The 20919-nt window shown below is 46.3% G+C and overlaps 1 protein-coding gene across 6 annotated transcripts in view; it reads right to left on the reverse strand.

Annotated features, from left to right (window-relative positions):
* Positions 1–865: 865 nt before the first annotated feature.
* LOC121582890 (TBC1 domain family member 14-like) overlaps positions 866–20919 on the reverse strand; it is a 55957-nt gene continuing 35903 nt past the window's right edge. For 5 of the 6 annotated variants that reach the window (XM_045225240.1, XM_045225243.1, XM_045225242.1 and 2 more), the window contains 9 exons: positions 18560–18642; positions 17853–18077; positions 17009–17092; positions 14845–14939; positions 11594–11665; positions 5189–5317; positions 3120–3229; positions 1186–1444; positions 866–937 (listed from right to left, as the gene is read on the reverse strand). In XM_045225240.1, the coding sequence (XP_045081175.1) occupies positions 881–937; positions 1186–1444; positions 3120–3229; positions 5189–5317; positions 11594–11665; positions 14845–14939; positions 17009–17092; positions 17853–18077; positions 18560–18642 (1114 nt within the window). In that variant the 3' untranslated portion in view covers positions 866–880. The remainder of the gene's footprint in view (positions 938–1185; positions 1445–3119; positions 3230–5188; positions 5318–11593; positions 11666–14844; positions 14940–17008; positions 17093–17852; positions 18078–18559; positions 18643–20919) is intronic. The other variant, XM_045225241.1, reaches the window with a different exon arrangement.

A 20919-nucleotide genomic window follows, 5' to 3' on the forward strand; every position in this document is an offset into this window, starting at 1 on the left:
CAAAACAAAAAAGGCTAATGATAAAAATCGCAGCTGACTTGCAGGAATGACCAATGACAACGGAGTCTTGGAGTAGAGATAGAGGTAGAAGAGAGAGAGAGAGAGGTAGAAGAGGTAGGAGAGAGAGAGAGAGAGAGAGGTAGAAGTGAGAGAGAGAGAAGTAGAGAGAGAGAGAGAGAGAGAGAGAGAGAGAGAGAGAGATAGAAGTGAGAGAGGTAGAAGTGAGAGAGAGAGGTAGAGGAGAGAGGTAGCATAGAGTGAGAGGGGTAGAAGAGAGAGAGAGGGGTAGAAGAGAGAGAGAGAGAGAGAGAGAGATAGAAGTGAGAGAGAGGTAGAAGTGAGAGAGAGAGGTAGAGGAGAGAGGTAGCATAGAGTGAGAGAGGTAGCATAGAGTGAGAGAGGGGTAGAAGAGAGAGAGAGAGGTAGAGGAGAGAGGTAGCATAGAGTGAGAGGGGTAGAAGAGAGCGCGAGAGAGAGAAAAGAGTGGGAAAGTGATAAAGACAAAAAGAGGAGAGAGAGAGGAGGTCCAGTTGGGTAACTAGTATCCCTGCTATAGACAGGTGGGAGTATACAGTGCATTCGAGAGCATCTTTCTGCCTGCTTTAATTCTGGGACAGGGGCACAGCATGTGTGCTGTTCCAGACCTCCAGGGTCTCTGCTCCATGACCCACGTCTAGGGGGACCACAGTGGCTGGTTGTCCCCAGCCCAGAGTGCTCTAAGCCTGGGGTAGGTCCGTCCCAGGGAGGGTATGTGTCTGGGGGCCGGGAGGGCAGCTCTCACAGACAGCCTGTCCTGGCCTAGGGTTCAGTGTTTCATAGGGTCAGGTAGAGTACTGGGTTGGAGAATGAGCTAGTGTCTGTTGTTGGATGACCGTTGGACTCAGCGCTTTAGGACTGGACTGATCCACTCCTGCTCCTTCTGTAAGGCCTGAAGAACCTGAGGAGAAACAAGGGACCATGGTATGCAACATAGCATCAGCATCATTAGAGTTCTATACCTATACTTTACACATGAAGGACCAGGCCAAGATGCTAGTAGTTCCATCACTTGAGCCTTGACACTTAAGTTGAAAAACCACTGAGGCCAACTCTGTTTACCCCTAACTGAAGAATGTCTGTTTTCCAAAAGTGATGTCAGTTGACTTTAGGGGACCTGTTACATCCAAACAGTCTGTGTCATCTCACCTGTGCCCATTTCCTGTTCTTGCTGGTCATGTGGACGCCGTGGATGTGCGAGAAGAGCTGATCGGGGGGGATGTGGTCGGGCAGGCGGGTGAGGAACTGGGCGTTGTGGATGAAGTCCATGCGGGTCAACACGTCCTCGTACAGGCGCAGGATGCCAAGGGCCACCCGGAATAGGAACTCGTCTCCGTCACGACAGAACACATCCCACACCCGACATGCCAGGTCCAACGGCAGTGACTTACTGTACAGGGTGAAGATCCTACCGAGATGTGAGAGAGCGAGAGAGAGAGATGGAGAAAGCGAGAGAGAGAGAGATGGAGAAAGCGAAAGAGATGGAGAAAGCGAGAGAGAGAGAGATGGAGAAAGCGAGAGAGAGAGAGAGATGGAGAACGCGAGACAGAGAGATGGAGAAAGCGAGAGAGAGATGGAGAAAGCGAGAGAGAGAGATGGAGAAAGCGAGAGAGAGAGATGGAGAAAGCGAGAGAGAGAGATGGAGAAAGCGAGAGAGAGAGATGGAGAAAGCGAGAGAGAGAGATGGAGAAAGCGAGAGAGAGAGATGGAGAAAGCGAGAGAGAGAGATGGAGAAAGCGAGAGAGAGAGAGATGGAGAACGCGAGAGAGAGAGATGGAGAACGCGAGAGAGAGAGATGGAGAACGCGGAGAGAGAGAGATGGAGAAAGCGAGAGAGAGAGAGATGGAGAAAGCGAGAGAGAGAGAGAGATGGAGAAAGCGAGAGAGAGAGAGAGATGGAGAAAGCGAGAGAGAGAGAGAGATGGAGAAAGCGAGAGAGAGAGAGATGGAGAAAGCGAGAGAGAGAGAGATGGAGAAAGCGAGATGGAGAAAGCGAGAGAGAGAGAGATGGAGAAAGCGAGAGAGAGAGATGGAGAAAGCCAGAGAGATGAGAAAGCGCGAGAGAGAGATGGAGAAAGCGAGAGAGAGAGAGATGGAGAAAGCGAGAGAGATGAGAAAGCGCGAGAGAGAGATGGAGAAAGCGAGAGAGAGAGAGATGGAGAAAACAAGAGAGAGAGAGAGATGGAGAAAGCAAGAGAGAGAGAGAGAGATGGAGAAAGCGAGAGAGATGGAGAATGAGAGAGAGAGATGGAGAAAGCGAGAGAGAGATGGAGAAAGCGAGAGAGAGAGAGTGGAGAGAGACACACACAAACAAAAAAATCTTCATTTGGATATACCTTTCCATATTGAAACATTGAGGTACAAAGGAGCCAAATGTTTGGGAGATTACACAGACACCTGCCGTTATTTTCACACACATTCATGGACGTGAGTAGTCCACAGAGACAAACACACACATTCATGGACGTGAGTAGTCCACAGAGACAAACACACACATTCATGGACGTGAGTAGTCCACAGAGACAAACCAACCAAGCATTCGCAGATAAGCACCCAGTCATTTGAAAAACATTACCAAAGAGCCATAGTCTGCTCTGAGACACACAATCAGGACAAAGACATTTGAACAGACAAGGTCCATAAATCAGCAAACTCCCAAACTAACTGCAACTGTCTTTTCCTGGGACACTTTAGTTTGTATACGGGCCACTAGCTTATGATATTTCTGAGGTGCAGGGCTGCTATCCTGACTTCCATCTCCCCTCATCTCTCCATCAGTGTATAAATAACTGATGTGTGAAAAAAGGTCTCTCTTCACAGCGCTGTGGTGAGAGTAGGGGTCGAGCTGATCATCTACACAACCCACTTACACATCCTGTCTTCTCAGTACACAGTAACACAATCTAAAGAGAAAAAAGGCCACAGAAAAAAAGCACCTACAAAGTGCCAATATTTTAATCATGTCGTTTTTCACATTCGTAAATGGTACCTAATCTTTTATTTCATTTAGTCTACACCCATTAGTTACTTGACAAAAACAATTGAGAGAGAGAGAGAGAGAGAGAGAGAGAGACGGGGTCTCACCAGTCGATTAAATAAATATCGGGGGTTAAGTTGTTTTCCTTGAAATGTGCAAACAGCTTAGGTAGGTTTTCTTCAAAGAACACTTCAAAAGCCGCAAAGTACGTCAACATCTGAGGAGAGAGAGAAGAAACATCTGAGTCAGATATATAGACCACATAGTCCTCACACCACTATAACACTATCAGTCAGATATATAGACCACATAGTCCTCACACCACTATAACACTATCAGTCAGATATATAGACCACATAGTCCTCACACCACTATAACACTATCAGTCAGATATATAGACCACATAGTCCTCACACCACTATAACACTATCAGTCAGATATATAGACCACATAGTCCTCACACCACTATAACACTATCAGTCAGATATATAGACCACATAGTCCTCACACCACTATAACACTATCAGTCAGATATATAGACCACATAGTCCTCACACCACTATAACACTATCAGTCAGATATATAGACCACATAGTCCTCACACCACTATAACACTATCAGTCAGATATATAGACCACATAGTCCTCACACCACTATAACACTATCAGTCAGATATATAGACCACATAGTCCTCACACCACTATAACACTATCAGTCAGATATATAGACCACATAGTCCTCACACCACTATAACACTATCAGTCAAATATATAGACCACATAGTCCTCACACCACTATAAAACTATCAGTCAGATATATAGACCACATAGTCCTCACACCACTATAACACTATCAGTCAGATATATAGACCACATAGTCCTCACACCACTATAACACTATCAGTCAGATATATAGACCACATAGTCCTCACACCACTATAACACTATCAGTCAGATATATAGACCACATAGTCCTCACACCACTATAACACTATCAGTCAGATATATAGACCACATAGTCCTCACACCACTATAACACTATCAGTCAGATATATAGACCACATAGTCCTCACACCACTATAACACTATCAGTCAGATATATAGACCACATAGTCCTCACACCACTATAACACTATCAGTCAGATATATAGACCACATAGTCCTCACACCACTACAACACTATCAGTCAGATATATAGACCACATAGTCCTCACACCACTATAACACTATCAGTCAGATATATAGACCACATAGTCCTCACACCACTATAACACTATCAGTCAGATATATAGACCACATAGTCCTCACACCACTATAACACTATCAGTCAGATATATAGACCACATAGTCCTCACACCACTATAACAATATCAGTCAGATATATAGACCACATAGTCCTCACACCACTATAACACTATCAGTCAGATATATAGACCACATAGTCCTCACACCACTATAACACTATCAGTCAGATATATAGACCACATAGTCCTCACACCACTATAACACTATCAGTCAGATATATAGACCACATAGTCCTCACACCACTATAACACTATCAGTCAGATATATAGACCACATAGTCCTCACACCACTATAACACTATCAGTCAGATATATAGACCACATAGTCCTCACACCACTATAACACTATCAGTCAGATATATAGACCACATAGTCCTCACACCACTATAACACTATCAGTCAGATATATAGACCACATAGTCCTCACACCACTATAACACTATCAGTCAGATATATAGACCACATAGTCCTCACACCACTATAACACTATCAGTCAGATATATAGACCACATAGTCCTCACACCTCTATAACACTATCAGTCAGATATATAGACCACATAGTCCTCACACCACTATAACACTATCAGTCAGATATATAGACCACATAGTCCTCACACCACTATAACACTATCAGTCAGATATATAGACCACATAGTCCTCACACCACTATAACACTATCAGTCAGACGATGTAGTAACACATGGTTACAGTTGTGAACAGGGTGCTAAGTGCTATGAGTGCAGTGGTGTATTGTGCAAATCACCGCTAACAGGATGTGCAGGCTTTTATTCCAGCCCAGCACAAACACCAAAAACTGTCTGTCTGTCTGTGTGTCTGTGTGTCTGTGTGTCTGTCTGTCTGCACTGTACTCACAAGGCTGTGGTCCACTCTGAAGAAGGCCATCTGACAGGGCTTGTTCAGCAGGTTGGCGAAAGCTATGAAGGCGTCTGCCGTGTCCAGGTTGAGGATCAGCACCGCCGCGATGAACGACATACCCTGCACCTGAACACACAGAGACTGACGTTAACTATGGAAGTAGTGATGGTGACTATGTTACAAGCGGCCATGTTGACGCCTGCTACAGTACCGTAGCCACGTTGACGCCTGCTACAGTACCGTAGCCACGTTGACGCCTGCTACAGTACCGTAGCCACGTTGACGCCTGCTACAGTACCGTAGCCACGTTGACGCCTGCTACAGTACCGTAGCCACGTTGACGCCTGCTACAGTACCGTAGCCACGTTGATCAACTGTATGTCAGTACTGTGAACACAGAGGGAGGAGAGAGTGTGAGTGATGTTTATTATTAGTAGTGGGGTGGTGTTAGGGGCATTTACTGTTAGTGTTAATGGTGGTGTTGGGGGCATTTACTGTTAGTGTTAATGGTGGTGTTGGGGGCATTTACTGTTAGTGTTAATGGTGGTGTTGCGGGCATTTACTGTTAGTGTTAATGGTGGTGTTAGGGGCATTTACTGTTAGTGTTAATGGTGGTGTTAGGGGCATTTACTGTTAGTGTTAATGGTGGTGTTAGGGGCATTTACTGTTAGTGTTAATGGTGGTGTTAGGGGCATTTACTGTTAGTGTTAATGGTGGTGTTAGGGGCATTTACTGTTAGTGTTAATGGTGGTGTTGGGGGCATTTACTGTTAGTGTTAATGGTGGTGTTAGGGGCATTTACTGTTAGTGTTAATGGTGGTGTTAGGGGCATTTACTGTTAGTGTTAATGGTGGTGTTAGGGGCATTTACTGTTAGTGTTAATGGTGGTGTTGGGGGCATTTACTGTTAGTGTTAATGGTGGTGTTAGGGGCATTTACTGTTAGTGTTAATGGTGGTGTTGGGGGCATTTACTGTTAGTGTTAATGGTGGTGTTAGGGGCATTTACTGTTAGTGTTAATGGTGGTGTTAGGGGCATTTACTGTTAGTGTTAATGGTGGTGTTGGGGGCATTTACTACAATAACTATTAATAATGCGAAGGGCAAAAACGATTCTAGAACACTTAAAGGTAGACTCAGTGAGATGACGTAGATGACACACAGTAAACAGCAGTACTGGGTCAATTTCCAAAACAACTAAGAGCGTTGAAGCGCGAGGCTAAACTTCTCAGCTGTTTTGGTCGTGTAGGTACCACGTTGCAGCAGCGTGAAGTGCACCTGTGCACACGTGCAGATGCTCCGTGTGACTGTGAGTGAGCAAAGTCTTGCATCGCGCTCATCTCAATATCTGTGGTGCTTTCTGCTGCAACGTCATCCACCTTTAACGTGAACTCTCTTTCAGAATGCCTTGGAGACAGTCAGATTGACATAGGGTCAGTCCAGGAAGTTGAGACATTTCTCTGTAAAGCACACTGTGGGCTTTTTCTCAGCACGGCTGTGGTGTTGTGCAGTTGTGAAAGCCACAGTACATGATCACATCTCTATCAGAGCACACCGACACTAGAGGACTTAACCACATACTGGAAACTCATTTAAAATCAGACTCAGAGCCAATAAACAAACAAGCTGAAAGTTGACCTTAGTAATGCAATAGTTCTACTGGGTTCAAGGTTCAAAGAGCATGATGACGTATTGATGAGTGATGGAATCAAAAGAGAGAACCGTCTAGGTCAGTGCTGCATTGGAATACACAGATGTAAGCACACAAACACCAACCCACACACACACAAACACCCACAAACACCCACACACAAACACCCACACACAAACACCCACAAAAACACCCACACACAAACACCCACACACAAACACCCACACACCAGTGAAAGTGCCAGGTGGGGTGGTCAAATGTATCAGAGGTATGAGTCATCCTGATGGAGTGATGGAGGCCTGCAGCTCGGCTCTCCCCCTCTATGGAGACCTGCAGCTCGGCTCTCCCTCTCTATGGAGACCTGCAGCTCGGCTCTCCCCCTCTATGGAGACCTGCAGCTCGGCTCTCCCCCTCTATGGAGACCTGCAGCTCGGCTCTCCCTCTCTATGGAGACCTGCAGCTCGGCTCTCCCTCTCTATGGAGACCTGCAGCTCGGCTCTCCCCCTCTATGGAGACCTGCAGCTCGGCTCTCCCCCTCTATGGAGACCTGCAGCTCGGCTCTCCCCCTCTATGGAGACCTGCAGCTCGGCTCTCCCCCTCTAAGGAGACCTGCAGCTCGGCTCTCCCTCTCTATGGAGACCTGCAGCTCGGCTCTCTCTCTCTATGGAGACCTGCTGCTTAGCTCTCCCCCTCTATGGAGGCCTGCTGCTTAGCTCTCCCTCTCTATGGAGACCTGCTGCTTAGCTCTCCCTCTCTATGGAGACCTGCAGCTCGGCTCTCCCTCTCTATGGAGACCTGCAGCTCGGCTCTCCCTCTCTATGGAGACCTGCAGCTCGGCTCTCCCTCTCTATGGAGACCTGCAGCTCGGCTCTCCCTCTCTATGGAGACCTGCAGCTCGGCTCTCCCTCTCTATGGAGACCTGCAGCTCGGCTCTCCCTCTCTATGGAGACCTGCAGCTCGGCTCTCCCTCTCTATGGAGACCTGCAGCTCGGCTCTCCCCCTCTATGGAGACCTGCAGCTCGGCTCTCCCCCTCTATGGAGACCTGCAGCTCGGCTTTCCCCCTCTATGGAGACCTGCAGCTCGGCTCTCCCCCTCTATGGAGACCTGCAGCTCGGCTCTCCCCCTCTATGGAGACCTGCAGCTCGGCTCTCCCTCTCTATGGAGACCTGCAGCTCGGCTCTCCCTCTCTATGGAGACCTGCAGCTCGGCTCTCCCACACTACACATACTGGCTGTTTCCATAGAGCAGAGCCAGGCTCTGTCCCAAATGGCAATTTATTCCCTAGATAGTGCACAACTTTTGACCAGTACCCAATTGGCTCTAGTTAAAACTAGTGCACTTTATAGGGAATAGGGCACCATTTGGGACAAGCCCTTAGGCTAACGTATGACCCAGAGCCAGTCCAGAATATAGCCTAAGGTCCAATGCTTTCGATCTCCTTACACCATAGGACGGAGAGAAGCAATGGTTTCTGATAAAGCCATCATCATTTGGCCGTAAGGACCCTCGTGCTTCCAAAGAAAAGCACTAATATACAACTCAGGGCCATAATCACTGATACACTATGCATGCACACAAAGACGACGAGGAATTCATAAGGTGTGTGTGTGTGAGCTGATGATATGAAGTAGGAACATGTAAAGTGGGGAGAACAAGTATTTGATACACTGCCGATTTTGCCGATTTTCCTACTTACAAAGCATGTAGAGGTCTGTAATTTTTATCATAGGTACACTTAAACTGTGAGAGACGGAAACTAAAACAAAAATCCAGAAAATCACATTGTATGATTTTTAAGTAGTTAATTTGCATTTTATTGCATGACATAAGTATTTGATCACCTACCAACCAGTAAGAATTCCGGCTCTCACAGACCTGTTAGTTTTTCTTTAAGAAGCCCTCCTGTTCTCCACTCATTACCTGTATTAACTGCACCTGTTTGAACTCGTTACCTGTGTAAAAGACACCTGTCCACACACTCAATCAAACAGACTCCAACCTCTCCACAATGGCCAAGACCAGAGAGCTGTGTAAGGACATCAGGGATAAAATTGTAAACCTGCACAAGGCTGGGATGGGCTACAGGACAATAGGCAAGCAGCTTGGTGAGAAGGCAACAACTGTTGGCACAATTATTAGAAAATGGAAGAAGTTCAAGATGATGGTCAATCACCCTCGGTCTGGGGCTCCATGCAAGATCTCACCTCGTGGGGCATCAATGATCATGAGGAAGGTGAAGGATCAGCCCAGAACTACACGGCAGGACCTGGTCAATGACCTGAAGAGAGCTGGGACCACAGTCTCAAAGAAAACCATTAGTAACACACTACGCCTTCATGGATTAAAATCCTGCAGCGCACGCAAGGGCCCCCTGCTCAAGCCAGCGCATGTCCAGGCCCATCTGAAGTTTGCCAATGACCATCTGGATGATCCAGAGGAGGAATGGGAGAAGGTCATGTGGTCTGATGAGACAAAAATATAGCTTTTTGGTCTAAACTCCACTCGCCGTGTTTGGAGGAAGAAGAAGGATGAGTACAACCCCAAGAACACCATCCCAACCGTGAAGCATGGAGGTGGAAACATCATTCTTTGAGGATGCTTTTCTGCAAAGGGGACAGGACGACTGCACTGTATTGAGGGGAGGATGGATGGGTCCATGTATCGCAAGATCTTTGCCAACAACCTCCTTCCCTCAGTAAGAGCATTGAAGATGGGTCGTGGCTGGGTCTTCCAGCATGACAACGACCCGAAACACACAGCCAGGGCAACTAAGGAGTGGCTCCGTAAGAAGCATCTCAAGGTCCTGGAGTGGCCTAGCCAGTCTCCAGACCTGAACCCAATAGAAAATCTTTGGAGGGAGCTGAAAGTCCGTATTGCCCAGCGACAGCCCCAAAACCTGAAGGATCTGGAGAAGGTCTGTATGGAGGAGTGGGCCAAAATCCCTGCTGCAGTGTGTGCAAACCTAGTCAAGACCTACAGGAAACGTATGATCTCTGTAATTGCAAACAAAGGTTTCTGTACCAAATATTAAGTTCTGCTTTTCTGATGTATCAAATACTTACAGTGGGGAAAACAAGTATTTAGTCAGCCACCAATTGTGCAAGTTCTCCCACTTAAAAAGATGAGAGAGGCCTGTAATTTTCATCATAGGTACACGTCAACTATGACAGACAAATTGAGGAAGAAAAATCCAGAAAATCACATTGTAGGATTTTTAATGAATTTATTTGCAAATTATGGTGGAAAATAAGTATTTGGTCACGTACAAACAAGCAAGATTTCTGGCTCTCACAGACCTGTAACAACTTCTTTAAGAGGCTCCTCTGTCCTCCACTCGTTACCTGTATTAATGGCACCTGTTTGAGGTTGTGGACAGGTGTCTTTTATACTGATAACAAGTTCAAACAGTCACACTCCAAACTCCACTATGGCCAAGACCAAAAAGCTGTCAAAGGACACCAGAAACAAAATTGTAGACCTGCACCAGGCTGGGAAGACTGAATCTGCAATAGGTAAGCAGCTTGGTTTGAAGAAATCAACTGTGGGAGCAATTATTAGGAAATGGAAGACATACAAGACCACTGATAATCTCCCTCGATCTGGGGCTCCACGCAAGATCTCACCCCGTGGGGTCAAAATGATCACAAGAACAGTGAGCAAAAATCCCAGAACCACACGGGGGGACCTAGTGAATGACCTGCAGAGAGCTGGGACCAAAGTAACAAAGCCTACCATCAGTAACACACTACGCCGCCAGGGACTCAAATCCTGCAGTGCCAGACGTGTCCCCCTGCTTAAGCCAGTACATGTCCAGGCCCGTCTGAAGTTTGCTAGAGTGCATTTGGATGATCCAGAAGAGGATTGGGAGAATGTCATATGGTCAGATGAAACCAAAATAGAAATTTTTCGTAAAAACTCAACTCGTCGTGTTTGGAGGACAAAGAATGCTGAGTTGCATCCAAAGAACACCATACCTACTGTGAAGCATGGGGGTGGAAACATCATGCTTTGGGGCTGTTTTTCTGCAAAGGGACCAGGACGACTGATCTGTGTAAAGGAAAGAATGAATGGGGCCATGTACCGTGAGATTTTGAGTGAAAACCTCCTTCCATCAGCAAGGGCATTGAAGATGAAACGTGGCTGGGTCTTTCAGCATGACAATGATCCCAAACACACCGCCCGGGCAACGAAGGAGTGGCTTCGTAAGAAGCATTTCAAGGTCCTGGAGTGGCCTAGCCAGTCTCCAGATCTCAACCCCATAGAAAATCTTTGGAGGGAGTTGAAAGTCCGTGTTGCCCAGCGACAGCCCCAAAACATCACTGCTCTAGAGGAGATCTGCATGGAGGAATGGGCCAAAATACCAGCAACAGTGTGTGAAAACCTTGTGAAGACTTACAGAAAACGTTTGACCTGTGTCATTGCCAACAAAGGGTATATAACAAAGTATTGAGAAACTTTTGTTATTGACCAAATACTTATTTTCCACCATAATTTGCAAATAAATTCATAAAAAATCCTACAATGTGGTTTTCTGGAATTTTTCTCATTTTGTCTGTCATAGTTGACGTGTACCTATGATGAAAATTACAGGCCTCTCTCATCTTTTTAAGTGGGAGAACTTGCACAATTGGTGGCTGACTAAATACTTTTTCCCCCCACTGTGTGTGTGTGTGTGTGTGTGTGTGTGTGTGTGTGTGTGTGTGTGTGAGCTGATGACATGAAGTAGGATCATGAGTGTGTGTACTAATACTTACGTAGCCCACGTCTGGCCTATAGCAGGTGTATGCTCCCAGAACGCTGTGCAGAACGTCGTAGTACGGACCTCCCTATGAAGAAAAAACATGGGTGATATTTTAACAACTACAATACATACATTTACATTTAGTCATTTAGCAGACGCTCTTTTCCAGAGCCACTTAGTTAGTGCATCTTAAGATAGCTAGGTGAGACAACCACATATCAGTCGTAGCAAGTTGATGGAGTGCTGAATCAGATGACCTGGCCTCCACAATCCCCCGACCTCAACCCAATTGAGATGGTTTGGGATGAGTCGGACGGCAGAGTGAAGGAATAGCAGCCAACAAGTGCTAAGCATATGTGGGAACTCCTTCAAGACTGTTGGAAAAGCGTTCCAGGTGAAGCTGGTTGAGAGAATGCCAAGAGCTTGCAAAGCAAAGGGTGGCTATTTGAAGAATCTCAAATATGAAATATATTTTGATTTGTTTAACACTTTTTGGGTTACTACATGATTCCATTTGTGTTATTTCATAGTTTTGATGTCTTCACTATTATTCTACAATGTAGAAAATAGTAAAAATAAAGAAAACCCTTGAATGAGTAGGTCTGTCCAAACGTTTTGAGTGGTACTGTATATATAATGTTTGAGAGACCAGAGGTGGCAGAACTGAGTACTCGGTTTGGGTGTAGGGTTTGAGCATAGCCTGAAGGTAAGGAGGGGAAGTTCCCCTACATTGACTGATGCAACACACCAACAATCTCACCCACACACCGAGATTGGTGACGTTCACATGAGCAACGTATACAGAACAAAAATATATAACGCAACAATTTCAATTATAGTTCATATAAAGAAATCAGTCAATTGAAATAAATAAATTAGGCCCTAATCTATGGATTTCACATGACTGGGCAGGGGCGCAGCCATGGGTGGACCTGGAAGGGCATAGGTCCACCCACTGGGGAGCCAGGCCCAGCCAATCAGAATGAGTTTTTCAGCTACAAAAGGGCTTTATTACAGACAGAAATACTCCTCAGTTTCATCAGCTGTCCGGGTGACTGGTCTCAGACAATCCCGCTGGTAAAGAAGCCGGATGTGGTGTCCTGGACTGGCGTGCCCTTCCAGGTCCACCCATGGCGTCGCCCCTGCCCAGTCATGTGAAATCCATAGATTTATTTATTTATTTCAATTGAATGATTTCTTTATATGAACTATAATTGAAATTGTTGCGTTATATATTTTTGTTCTGTATACGTTGCTCATGTGAACGTCACCAATCTCGGTGTGTGGGTGAGATTGTTGGTGTGTTGCATCAGTCAATGTAGGGGAACTTCCCCTCCTTACCTTCAGGCTATGCTCAAACCCTACACCCAAACCGAGTACTCAGTTCTGCCACCTCTGGTCTCTCAAACATTATATATACAGTACCACTCAAACGTTTGGACAGACCTACTCATTCAAGGGTTTTCTTTATTTTTACTATTTTCTACAATTGTAGAATAACAGTGAAGACATCAAAAGAATGAAATAACATATATATGTAAACTCAGCAAAAAAAATAAAACGTCCTCTCACTGTCAACTGTGTTTATTTTCAGCAAACTTAACATGTGTAAATATTTGTATGAACATAACAAGATTCAACAACAGACATAAACTGAACAAGTTTCACAGACATGTGACTAACAGAAATTGAATAATTTGTCCCTGAACAAAGGGGGGGTCCAAATCAAAAGTAACAGTCAGTATCTGGTGTGGCCACCAGCTGCATTAAGTACTGCATTGCATCTTCTCCTCATGGACTGCACCAGATTTGCCTGTTCTTGCTGTGAGATGTTACCCCACTCTTCCACCAAGGCACCTGCCAATTTCCAGACATTTCTGGGGGGACCTAGCCCTCACCCTCCAATCCAACAGGTCCCAGACGTGCTCAATGGGATTGAGATCTGGGCTCTTCGCTGGCCATGGCATAACACTGACATTCCTGTCTTGCAGGAAATCACGCACAGAACGAGCAGTATGGCTGGTGGCATTGTCATGCTGGAGGGTCATGTCAGGATAACCCACAGCGTTGAGATTGCCTGCAATGACAACAAGCTCAGTCCGATGATGCTGTGACACACCGCCCCAGACCATGACGGACCCTCCACCTCCAAATCGATCCCGCTCCAGAGTACAGCCCTCGGTGTAACGCTCATTCCTTCGACGATAAACGCCAATCAGACCATCACCCCTTTTGAGACAAAACCGCGACTCGTCAGTGAAGAGCACTTTTTGCCAGTCCTGTCTGGTCCAGCAACGGTGGGTTTGTGCCCATAGGCGACGTTGTTGCCGGTGATGTCTGGTGAGGACCTGCCTTACAACAGGCCTACAAGCCCTCAGTCCAGCCTCTCTCAGCCTATTGCGGACAGTCTGAGCACTGATGGAGGGATTGTGCGTTCCTGGTGTAACTCGGGCAGTTGTTGTTGCCATCCTGTACCTGTCCCGCAGGTGTGATGTTCGGATGTACCGATCCTGTGCAGGTGTTGTTACACGTGGTCTGCCACTGCGAGGACGATTAGCTGTCCGTCCTGTCTCCCTGTAGCGCTGTCTTAGGCGTCTCACAGCACGGACGTTGCAATTCATTGCCCTGGCCACATCTGCAATCCTCATGCCTCCTTGCAGCATGCCTAAGGCACGTTCACGCAGATGAGCAGGGACCCTGGACATCTTTCTTTTGGTGTTTTTCAGAGTCAGTAGAAAGGCCTCTTTAGTGTCCTAAGTTTTCATAACTGTGACCTTAATTGCCTACAGTCTGTAAGCTGTTAGTGTCTTAACGACCTTCCACAGTGCATGTTCATTAATTGTTTATAGTTCATTGAACAAGCATGGGAAACAGTGTTTAAACCCTTTACAATGAAGATCTGTGAAGTTATTTGGATTTTTATGAATTATCTTTGAAAGACAGGGTCCTGAAAAAGGGACGTTTATTTTTTTGCTGAGTTTCGATAGATGCATAGATAGAGAGAGAGAGAGACTGATTAATTTAATTTCGTCATCTAATATCATAATAAGAAGAAGAAGAAAAATTGCCATTTAGCCAAAGCGACTTAGTCATGTGTGCATACAGTTTATGCACAGGTGGTCCCGGGAATTGAACCTACTAATCTGGTGTAGCAAGCGCCATGCTCTACCAACTGAGCTACAGAGGACCACAACTGAATAAAGAGTGGACACAGAGATCATCGATGATGTCATAAACAGTTGTGGTTGTTGTTTGGCCACTGACCTGTTGGAAGATACAGAGATGGGGGAAGGTTCTGGAGATGTCCAGCTTGATGAGCTCCAGACTGGCCTCTCTGTCTGCCAGAGACGAACCTGCATCTACACACACACACAATATTAGAAACATACTGAAACGTTCAACAAATCACACACTTCTTTTAGCCAACTCATGTTCCCTAACCTTCTGTAGGGTTTTTTAGACTCAATGCGAGTCAGATTGAAATTCTCAGCCCTCTGTGAGGGAGGTAAAACGTTTCCAACAGCACTTCAGAGAAAGAAGGGTGGTGGGGTTGGAAAGTAATAAAGGGAAATATATATTTTTTAAAGGTTGTGTATGTATGCATGTATATATATACAGTGGGGAGAACAAGTATTTGATACACTGCCGATTTTGCAGGTTTTCCTACTTACAAAGCATGTAGAGGTCTGTAATTTTTATCATAGGTACACTTCAACTGTGAGAGATGGAATCTAAAACAAAAATCCAGAAAATCACATTGTATGATTTTTAGGTAAATAATTTGCATTTTATTGCATGACATAAGTATTTGATCACCTACCAACCAGTAAGAATTCCGGCTCTCACAGACCTGTTAGTTTTTCTTTAAGAAGCCCTCCTGTTCTCCACTCATTACCTGTATTAACTGCACCTGTTTGAACTCGTTACCTGTATAAAAGACACCTGTCCACACACTCAATCAAACAGACTCCAACCTCTCCACAATGGCCAAGACCAGAGAGCTGTGTAAGGACATCAGGGATAAAATTGTAGACCTGCACAAGGCTGGGATGGGCTACAGGACAATAGGCAAGCAGCTTGGTGAGAAGGCAACTACTGTTGGCGCAATTATTAGAAAATGGAAGAAGTTCAAGATGACGGTCAATCACCCTCGGTCTGGGGGCTCCATGCAAGATCTCACCTCGTGGGGCATCAATGATCATGAGGAAGGTGAGGGATCAGCCCAGAACTACACGGCAGGACCTGGTCAATGACCTGAAGAGAGCTGGGACCACAGTCTCAAAGAAAACCATTAGTAACACACTATGCCGTCATGGAATAAAATCCTGCAGCGCACGCAAGGTCCCCCTGCTCAAGCCAGCGCATGTCCAGGCCCGTCTGAAGTTTGCCAATGACCATCTGGATGATCCAGAGGAGGAATGGGAGAAGGTCATGTGGTCTGATGAGACAAATATAGAGCTTTTTGGTCTAAACTCCACTCGCCGTGTTTGGAGGAAGAAGAAGGATGAGTACAACTCCAAGAACACCATCCCAACCGTGAAGCATAGAGGTGGAAACATCATTCTTTGGGGATGCTTTTCTGCAAAAGGGACAGGACGACTGCACCGTATTGAGGGGAGGATGGATGGGGCCATGTATCGTGAGATCTTGGCCAACAACCTCCTTCCCTCAGTAAGAGCATTGAAGATGGGTCGTGGCTGGGTCTTCCAGCATGACAACGACCCGAAACACACAGCCAGGGCAACTATGGAGTGGCTCCGTAAGAAGCATCTCAAGGTCCTGGAGTGGCCTAGCCAGTCTCCAGACCTGAACCCAATAGAAAATCTTTGGAGAGTGCTGAAAGTCCCTACAGCCCCGAAACCTGAAGGATCTGGAGAAGGTCTGTATGGAGGAGTGGGCCAAAATCCCTGCTGCAGTGTGTGCAAACCTGGTCAAGACCTACAGGAAACGTATGATCTCTGTAATTGCAAACAAAGGTTTCTGTACCAAATATTAAGTTCTGCTTTTCTGATGTATCAAATACTTATGTCACGCAATAAAATGCAAATTAATTACTTAAAAATCATACAATGTGATTTTCTGGATTTTTGTTTTAGATTCCGTCTCTCACAGTTGAAGTGTACCTATGATAAAAATTACAGACCTCTACATGCTTTGTAAGTAGGAAAACCTGCAAAATCAGCAGTGTATCAAATACTTGTTCTCCCCACTGTATATATATATATATGCAAGAGAGAAAAAAAACATATGGGGGATTGGAAGTGATGCAGACAATTACATAGATTGTAACTTCCATCAATCTAAAATATTAAAGCTGATCTACCCCCTAAACAAAAAAAGAAAACAAAAAAAGGGGATAAAAACAGAGAGACGAAGGGAGAAGAAAGAGGGAGAAGAAAGAGGGAGAAGTATATTTGTCCTTCTCTACCTTCAGTCACTGGTTCTGTGGGTGGTGTTGTAGGCATAGACTTCCACTTGTCCCTGGCCCTGGCCAGACAGATGTTATACAGCTCTGTGGAGGAATACAACACATCACCGATCACTATATGCACACACACACTAAAACCTGCCCTTGAACACGCCGTTGCTACAATTAACATGGTAGTAAACCACAGAGGGACTATGCCAATGACAGTAATGCCATCTGAAAGCCTGCTGCAGCACATCAAGCCTGGACACTTTCAAGGTCTTCTCTACATTACCGAAGAGCTACTCAGTGTCTCAGTGGCGCTGAGCTTATCTACCGGCCTTGTCCTAGACCTACTGCTCTCTAGTGAGGATAACTGAAGCCAGCGAGGAGCGAGAGAGCGCACACACGCACACACTGCAAGTATGTGTGAAGGGATTCATATCTCAGTGAAAGTGAAGGGCACGTATTAGCATTTGTATGTGTGTGTGTCCAGTTGAAGCTAAATTGCATCAGGTGAGCATTCAGCCGTGTACCTTCGCTCTTCCTCTTTACCCTCTCTTTGGCGTTGTAATTGACTTACAAAGACCAAGAAAAATTGTCAATGTGTTTGTGTGTGTCACGTTGATACATGATCCCATTTGGCTTGGCTGTAACAGACAAAATGGGCCACCAGAGGGGGTGTATTTTCACTGAGTCATGCTGAAATTGAGACCTCTGGTATCTACAGTATTCTAAGTCCTCTTTTTCCCCTCCACACACACACACACACACACACACACACACACACACACAGTAAGGCGATATGGGGTGTGTATAATTCAGTAGCCTCTCTCAGGCCTACGGTGAGGTGTGTGTGTCCTACCGTGAGTGATGTTGAGCTCGTTGCCCACCGCCAGGCTCCAGACCTTGCCCCTTACGCTAGGGGGCACGCCCTGCCACCAGAGCTCCCTGACCCGCCGAGAGGTACACATGGTGCTCCAGTTGGGCAGAATCTCCTGGTTCCAGGTCTGGGCGGCGTTGCCGATGCCATCCTCCACCCTACACCTGTCCTCCAGCTGCTTCCTCCTCTTCTGGGCCTCCTTGAGCTCTACGGAGGCAGGGAGGGAGGCAGGGAGGGAGGGAGGGAGGGAGGGGGGAGAGAGTGTTAGATGACAATATAATAGTGACCTATCATCAGTCTATTACATTAGATATGATATTGTATCCTTCGAAGACCACTGATCTGTAGGGATGTCATGGCTGTAGAAGAGCAGTGGGAACCCATCCAGTCAGTTTTCATGATGGAGAGGGGACAAGAAATGGCCAAGGCTGCTTTTACACAGGCAGTCCAATTCTGATCTTTTTCCACTAATTGGTCTTTTGACCATCAGATCAGCTCTTTTGGCAGAAAGATCAGAATTGTGCTGCCTGTGTAAACGTAGCCTAAAGAGCTGGAGAGGTGGATAGGCATCTGTTCCTTTTGACTATGAGAGGTCATGACAGATAGGAGAGCGTCTAGAGCCCTGGGTGAGGGAATGTCCTTATAAAAGAGGTATGATCCAGATGAGTAAATAGATAATAAATCCTCACCTCTTTTCTTGGCCTGGGCCACCATCTCCTCATACTGTTGTCTGTGTTTCTGGGCCTCCTCCGCAGGCTTGGCTGGCAGATTACTGCAACACACACACACGTTGTAGTGAGTGACTGTGTGTGTGCGCACGTGGTTTGAACTCGGTGCCTTGCATTATTCATGGTGGAGGAGAAGAAAGCTGATGAAAAGAATGAGTGAGGGAGGGATGGAAAGGGGGAGAGGGAGGGATGGAAAGGGGGAGAGGGAGGGATGGAAAGGGGGAGAGGGAGGGATGGAAAGGGGGAGAGGGAGGGATGGAAAGGGGGGAGAGGGAGGGATGGAAAGGGGGAGAGGGAGGGATGGAAAGGGGGAGAGGGAGGGATGGAAAGGGGGAGAGGGAGGGATGGAAAGGGGGAGAGGGAGAGATGGAAAGGGGAAGAGGGAGGGATGGAAAGGGGGAGAGATGGAAAGGGGGAGAGGGAGAGATGGAAAGGGGGAGAGGGAGGGATGGAAAGGGGAAGAGGGAGGGATGGAAAGGGGAAGAGGGAGGGATGGAAAGGGGAAGAGGGAGGGATGGAAAGGGGGAGAGATGGAAAGGGGGAGAGATGGAAAGGGGGAGAGGGAGGGATGGAAAGGGGGAGAGGGAGGGATGGAAAGGGGGAGAGGGAGAGATGGAAAGGGGGAGAGGGAGAGATGGAAAGGGGGAGAGGGAGAGATGGAAAGGGGGAGAGATGGAAAGGGGGAGAGGGAGGGATGGAAAGGGGGAGAGGGAGAGATGGAAAGGGGAAGAGGGAGGGATGGAAAGGGGGAGAGAGACCTTGAGTGACCTTGGCCTGGTCTCAGATGATTGATTCACTAAGCCAACCCTCCTGCTGATCTGACTTAATAACAAAACAAAAACACCCACACAGCCCACCTTACACTTGAACCTCTAAATATTCAATATGTTTACCATGTTTGCATAACATGCTTCAACACAGAAAATGTACATACACAAACAGCAGGGAGGCCCACTCGAAGCTGCTTTACTGCGAGAGAGAGGGCCACTAAACTGTCAGGAGCCTCTAACTACTGCGAGAGAGCGAGAGAGAGCGAGAGAGAGCGAGAGAGAGCGAGAGAGCGAGAGAGGGCGAGAGAGAAGACTGACTGAGTACACCAAACATTAGGAACACTTTCCTAATATTGAGTTACCGTCGCACCACCCACCTCCCCCCTTTTGCCCTCAGAACAGCCACAATTGGTCGGGGAAAGGTTGTGTCAAGATGGCTGGACGTCCTTTGGGTGGTGGACCATTGTTGATACACAGGAAAATGTTGAGTGTGAAAAGCACAGCAGCGTTGCAGTTCTTGATACAAACCGGTGCGCCTGGCTAGGGCTGTGGCGTTCATGAAATTGTCAGCCGGTGATGATCAAGAAAATAACTGCCGGTCTCACGGTAATTGACCGTTATTAACATAAAAACATTTAGCATCTCCTGGCATCCACGCATAGCCTACAAGCCACTGATGCAGACCTTTGGAACATCTACATTTAAAAAAGTCTTATAAATCCATTCTTTATTTTAGACAGGTCTAAAGAAACATGATATGAAGAAAATGTAGTCCATTTCAGAAGAACAGAATAGCATATCTGCGTTGTCCTTAAGTTAGGCTATGCCATATGGCTGTGGGCTACACTAGTTAATTTAGCAGACAAAATTTGCTTAGAATTCCATGGCATTATATTATAGTATGAAGAATACAATTGACCATATCTGAATAAAATGTTCTCCAAACCATTTGAGGGAGTGTGCACATGCGGTTATTCTGTGTTGAGCGGTTAACAAAGAAACAGGTCCTCCTATATGCTTAATTTAGAGTTATTTATGCAACTTTAGTTGCGATACAAATGTTGGGCTATATGTTTTGATTTTTTATACATTCTAAGGGTGCATGATGTGACTCTAATGATTACTTGAAAAAAGTTGCATGAAAGGCATGAGCTCTGCTTTGGGCAGGCTGCACACGCCTCAAATTTCCAGGCGGCATCCCCTTTGTGTGGCAGTAATGCCCCCTAATAAAATCCATGCCTTTTGCGGACAGTGGCCATTGTGCCCTTGGGCTGAATATAATAATTATAATTCCCTTCTCCGGCTGCGTGCTCCGAAGCATCTCTCACTCACATGGCTCTCTCAGATATCAAGTTGTATTAGCCAATGCCCGTCACGTGATCGGGTCCTTCTCACAGGCTACAAGGGAAGACTGACACATCGGGGACACAAGTGCGCCTTATCGAATTCCGAGGCGCATATTGAAGATGTTGGAGGAACTGTCCACATTTACTTTTCGTCAGCCAACAAGATGAGTCGGCCTACCGAACAGCAAAAGCACTAGCCTATGTC

The sequence above is a fragment of the Coregonus clupeaformis genome, chromosome 15 (genome assembly GCF_020615455.1).
Source record: "Coregonus clupeaformis isolate EN_2021a chromosome 15, ASM2061545v1, whole genome shotgun sequence".
NCBI classification, from domain to species: Eukaryota; Metazoa; Chordata; class Actinopteri; order Salmoniformes; family Salmonidae; genus Coregonus; species Coregonus clupeaformis.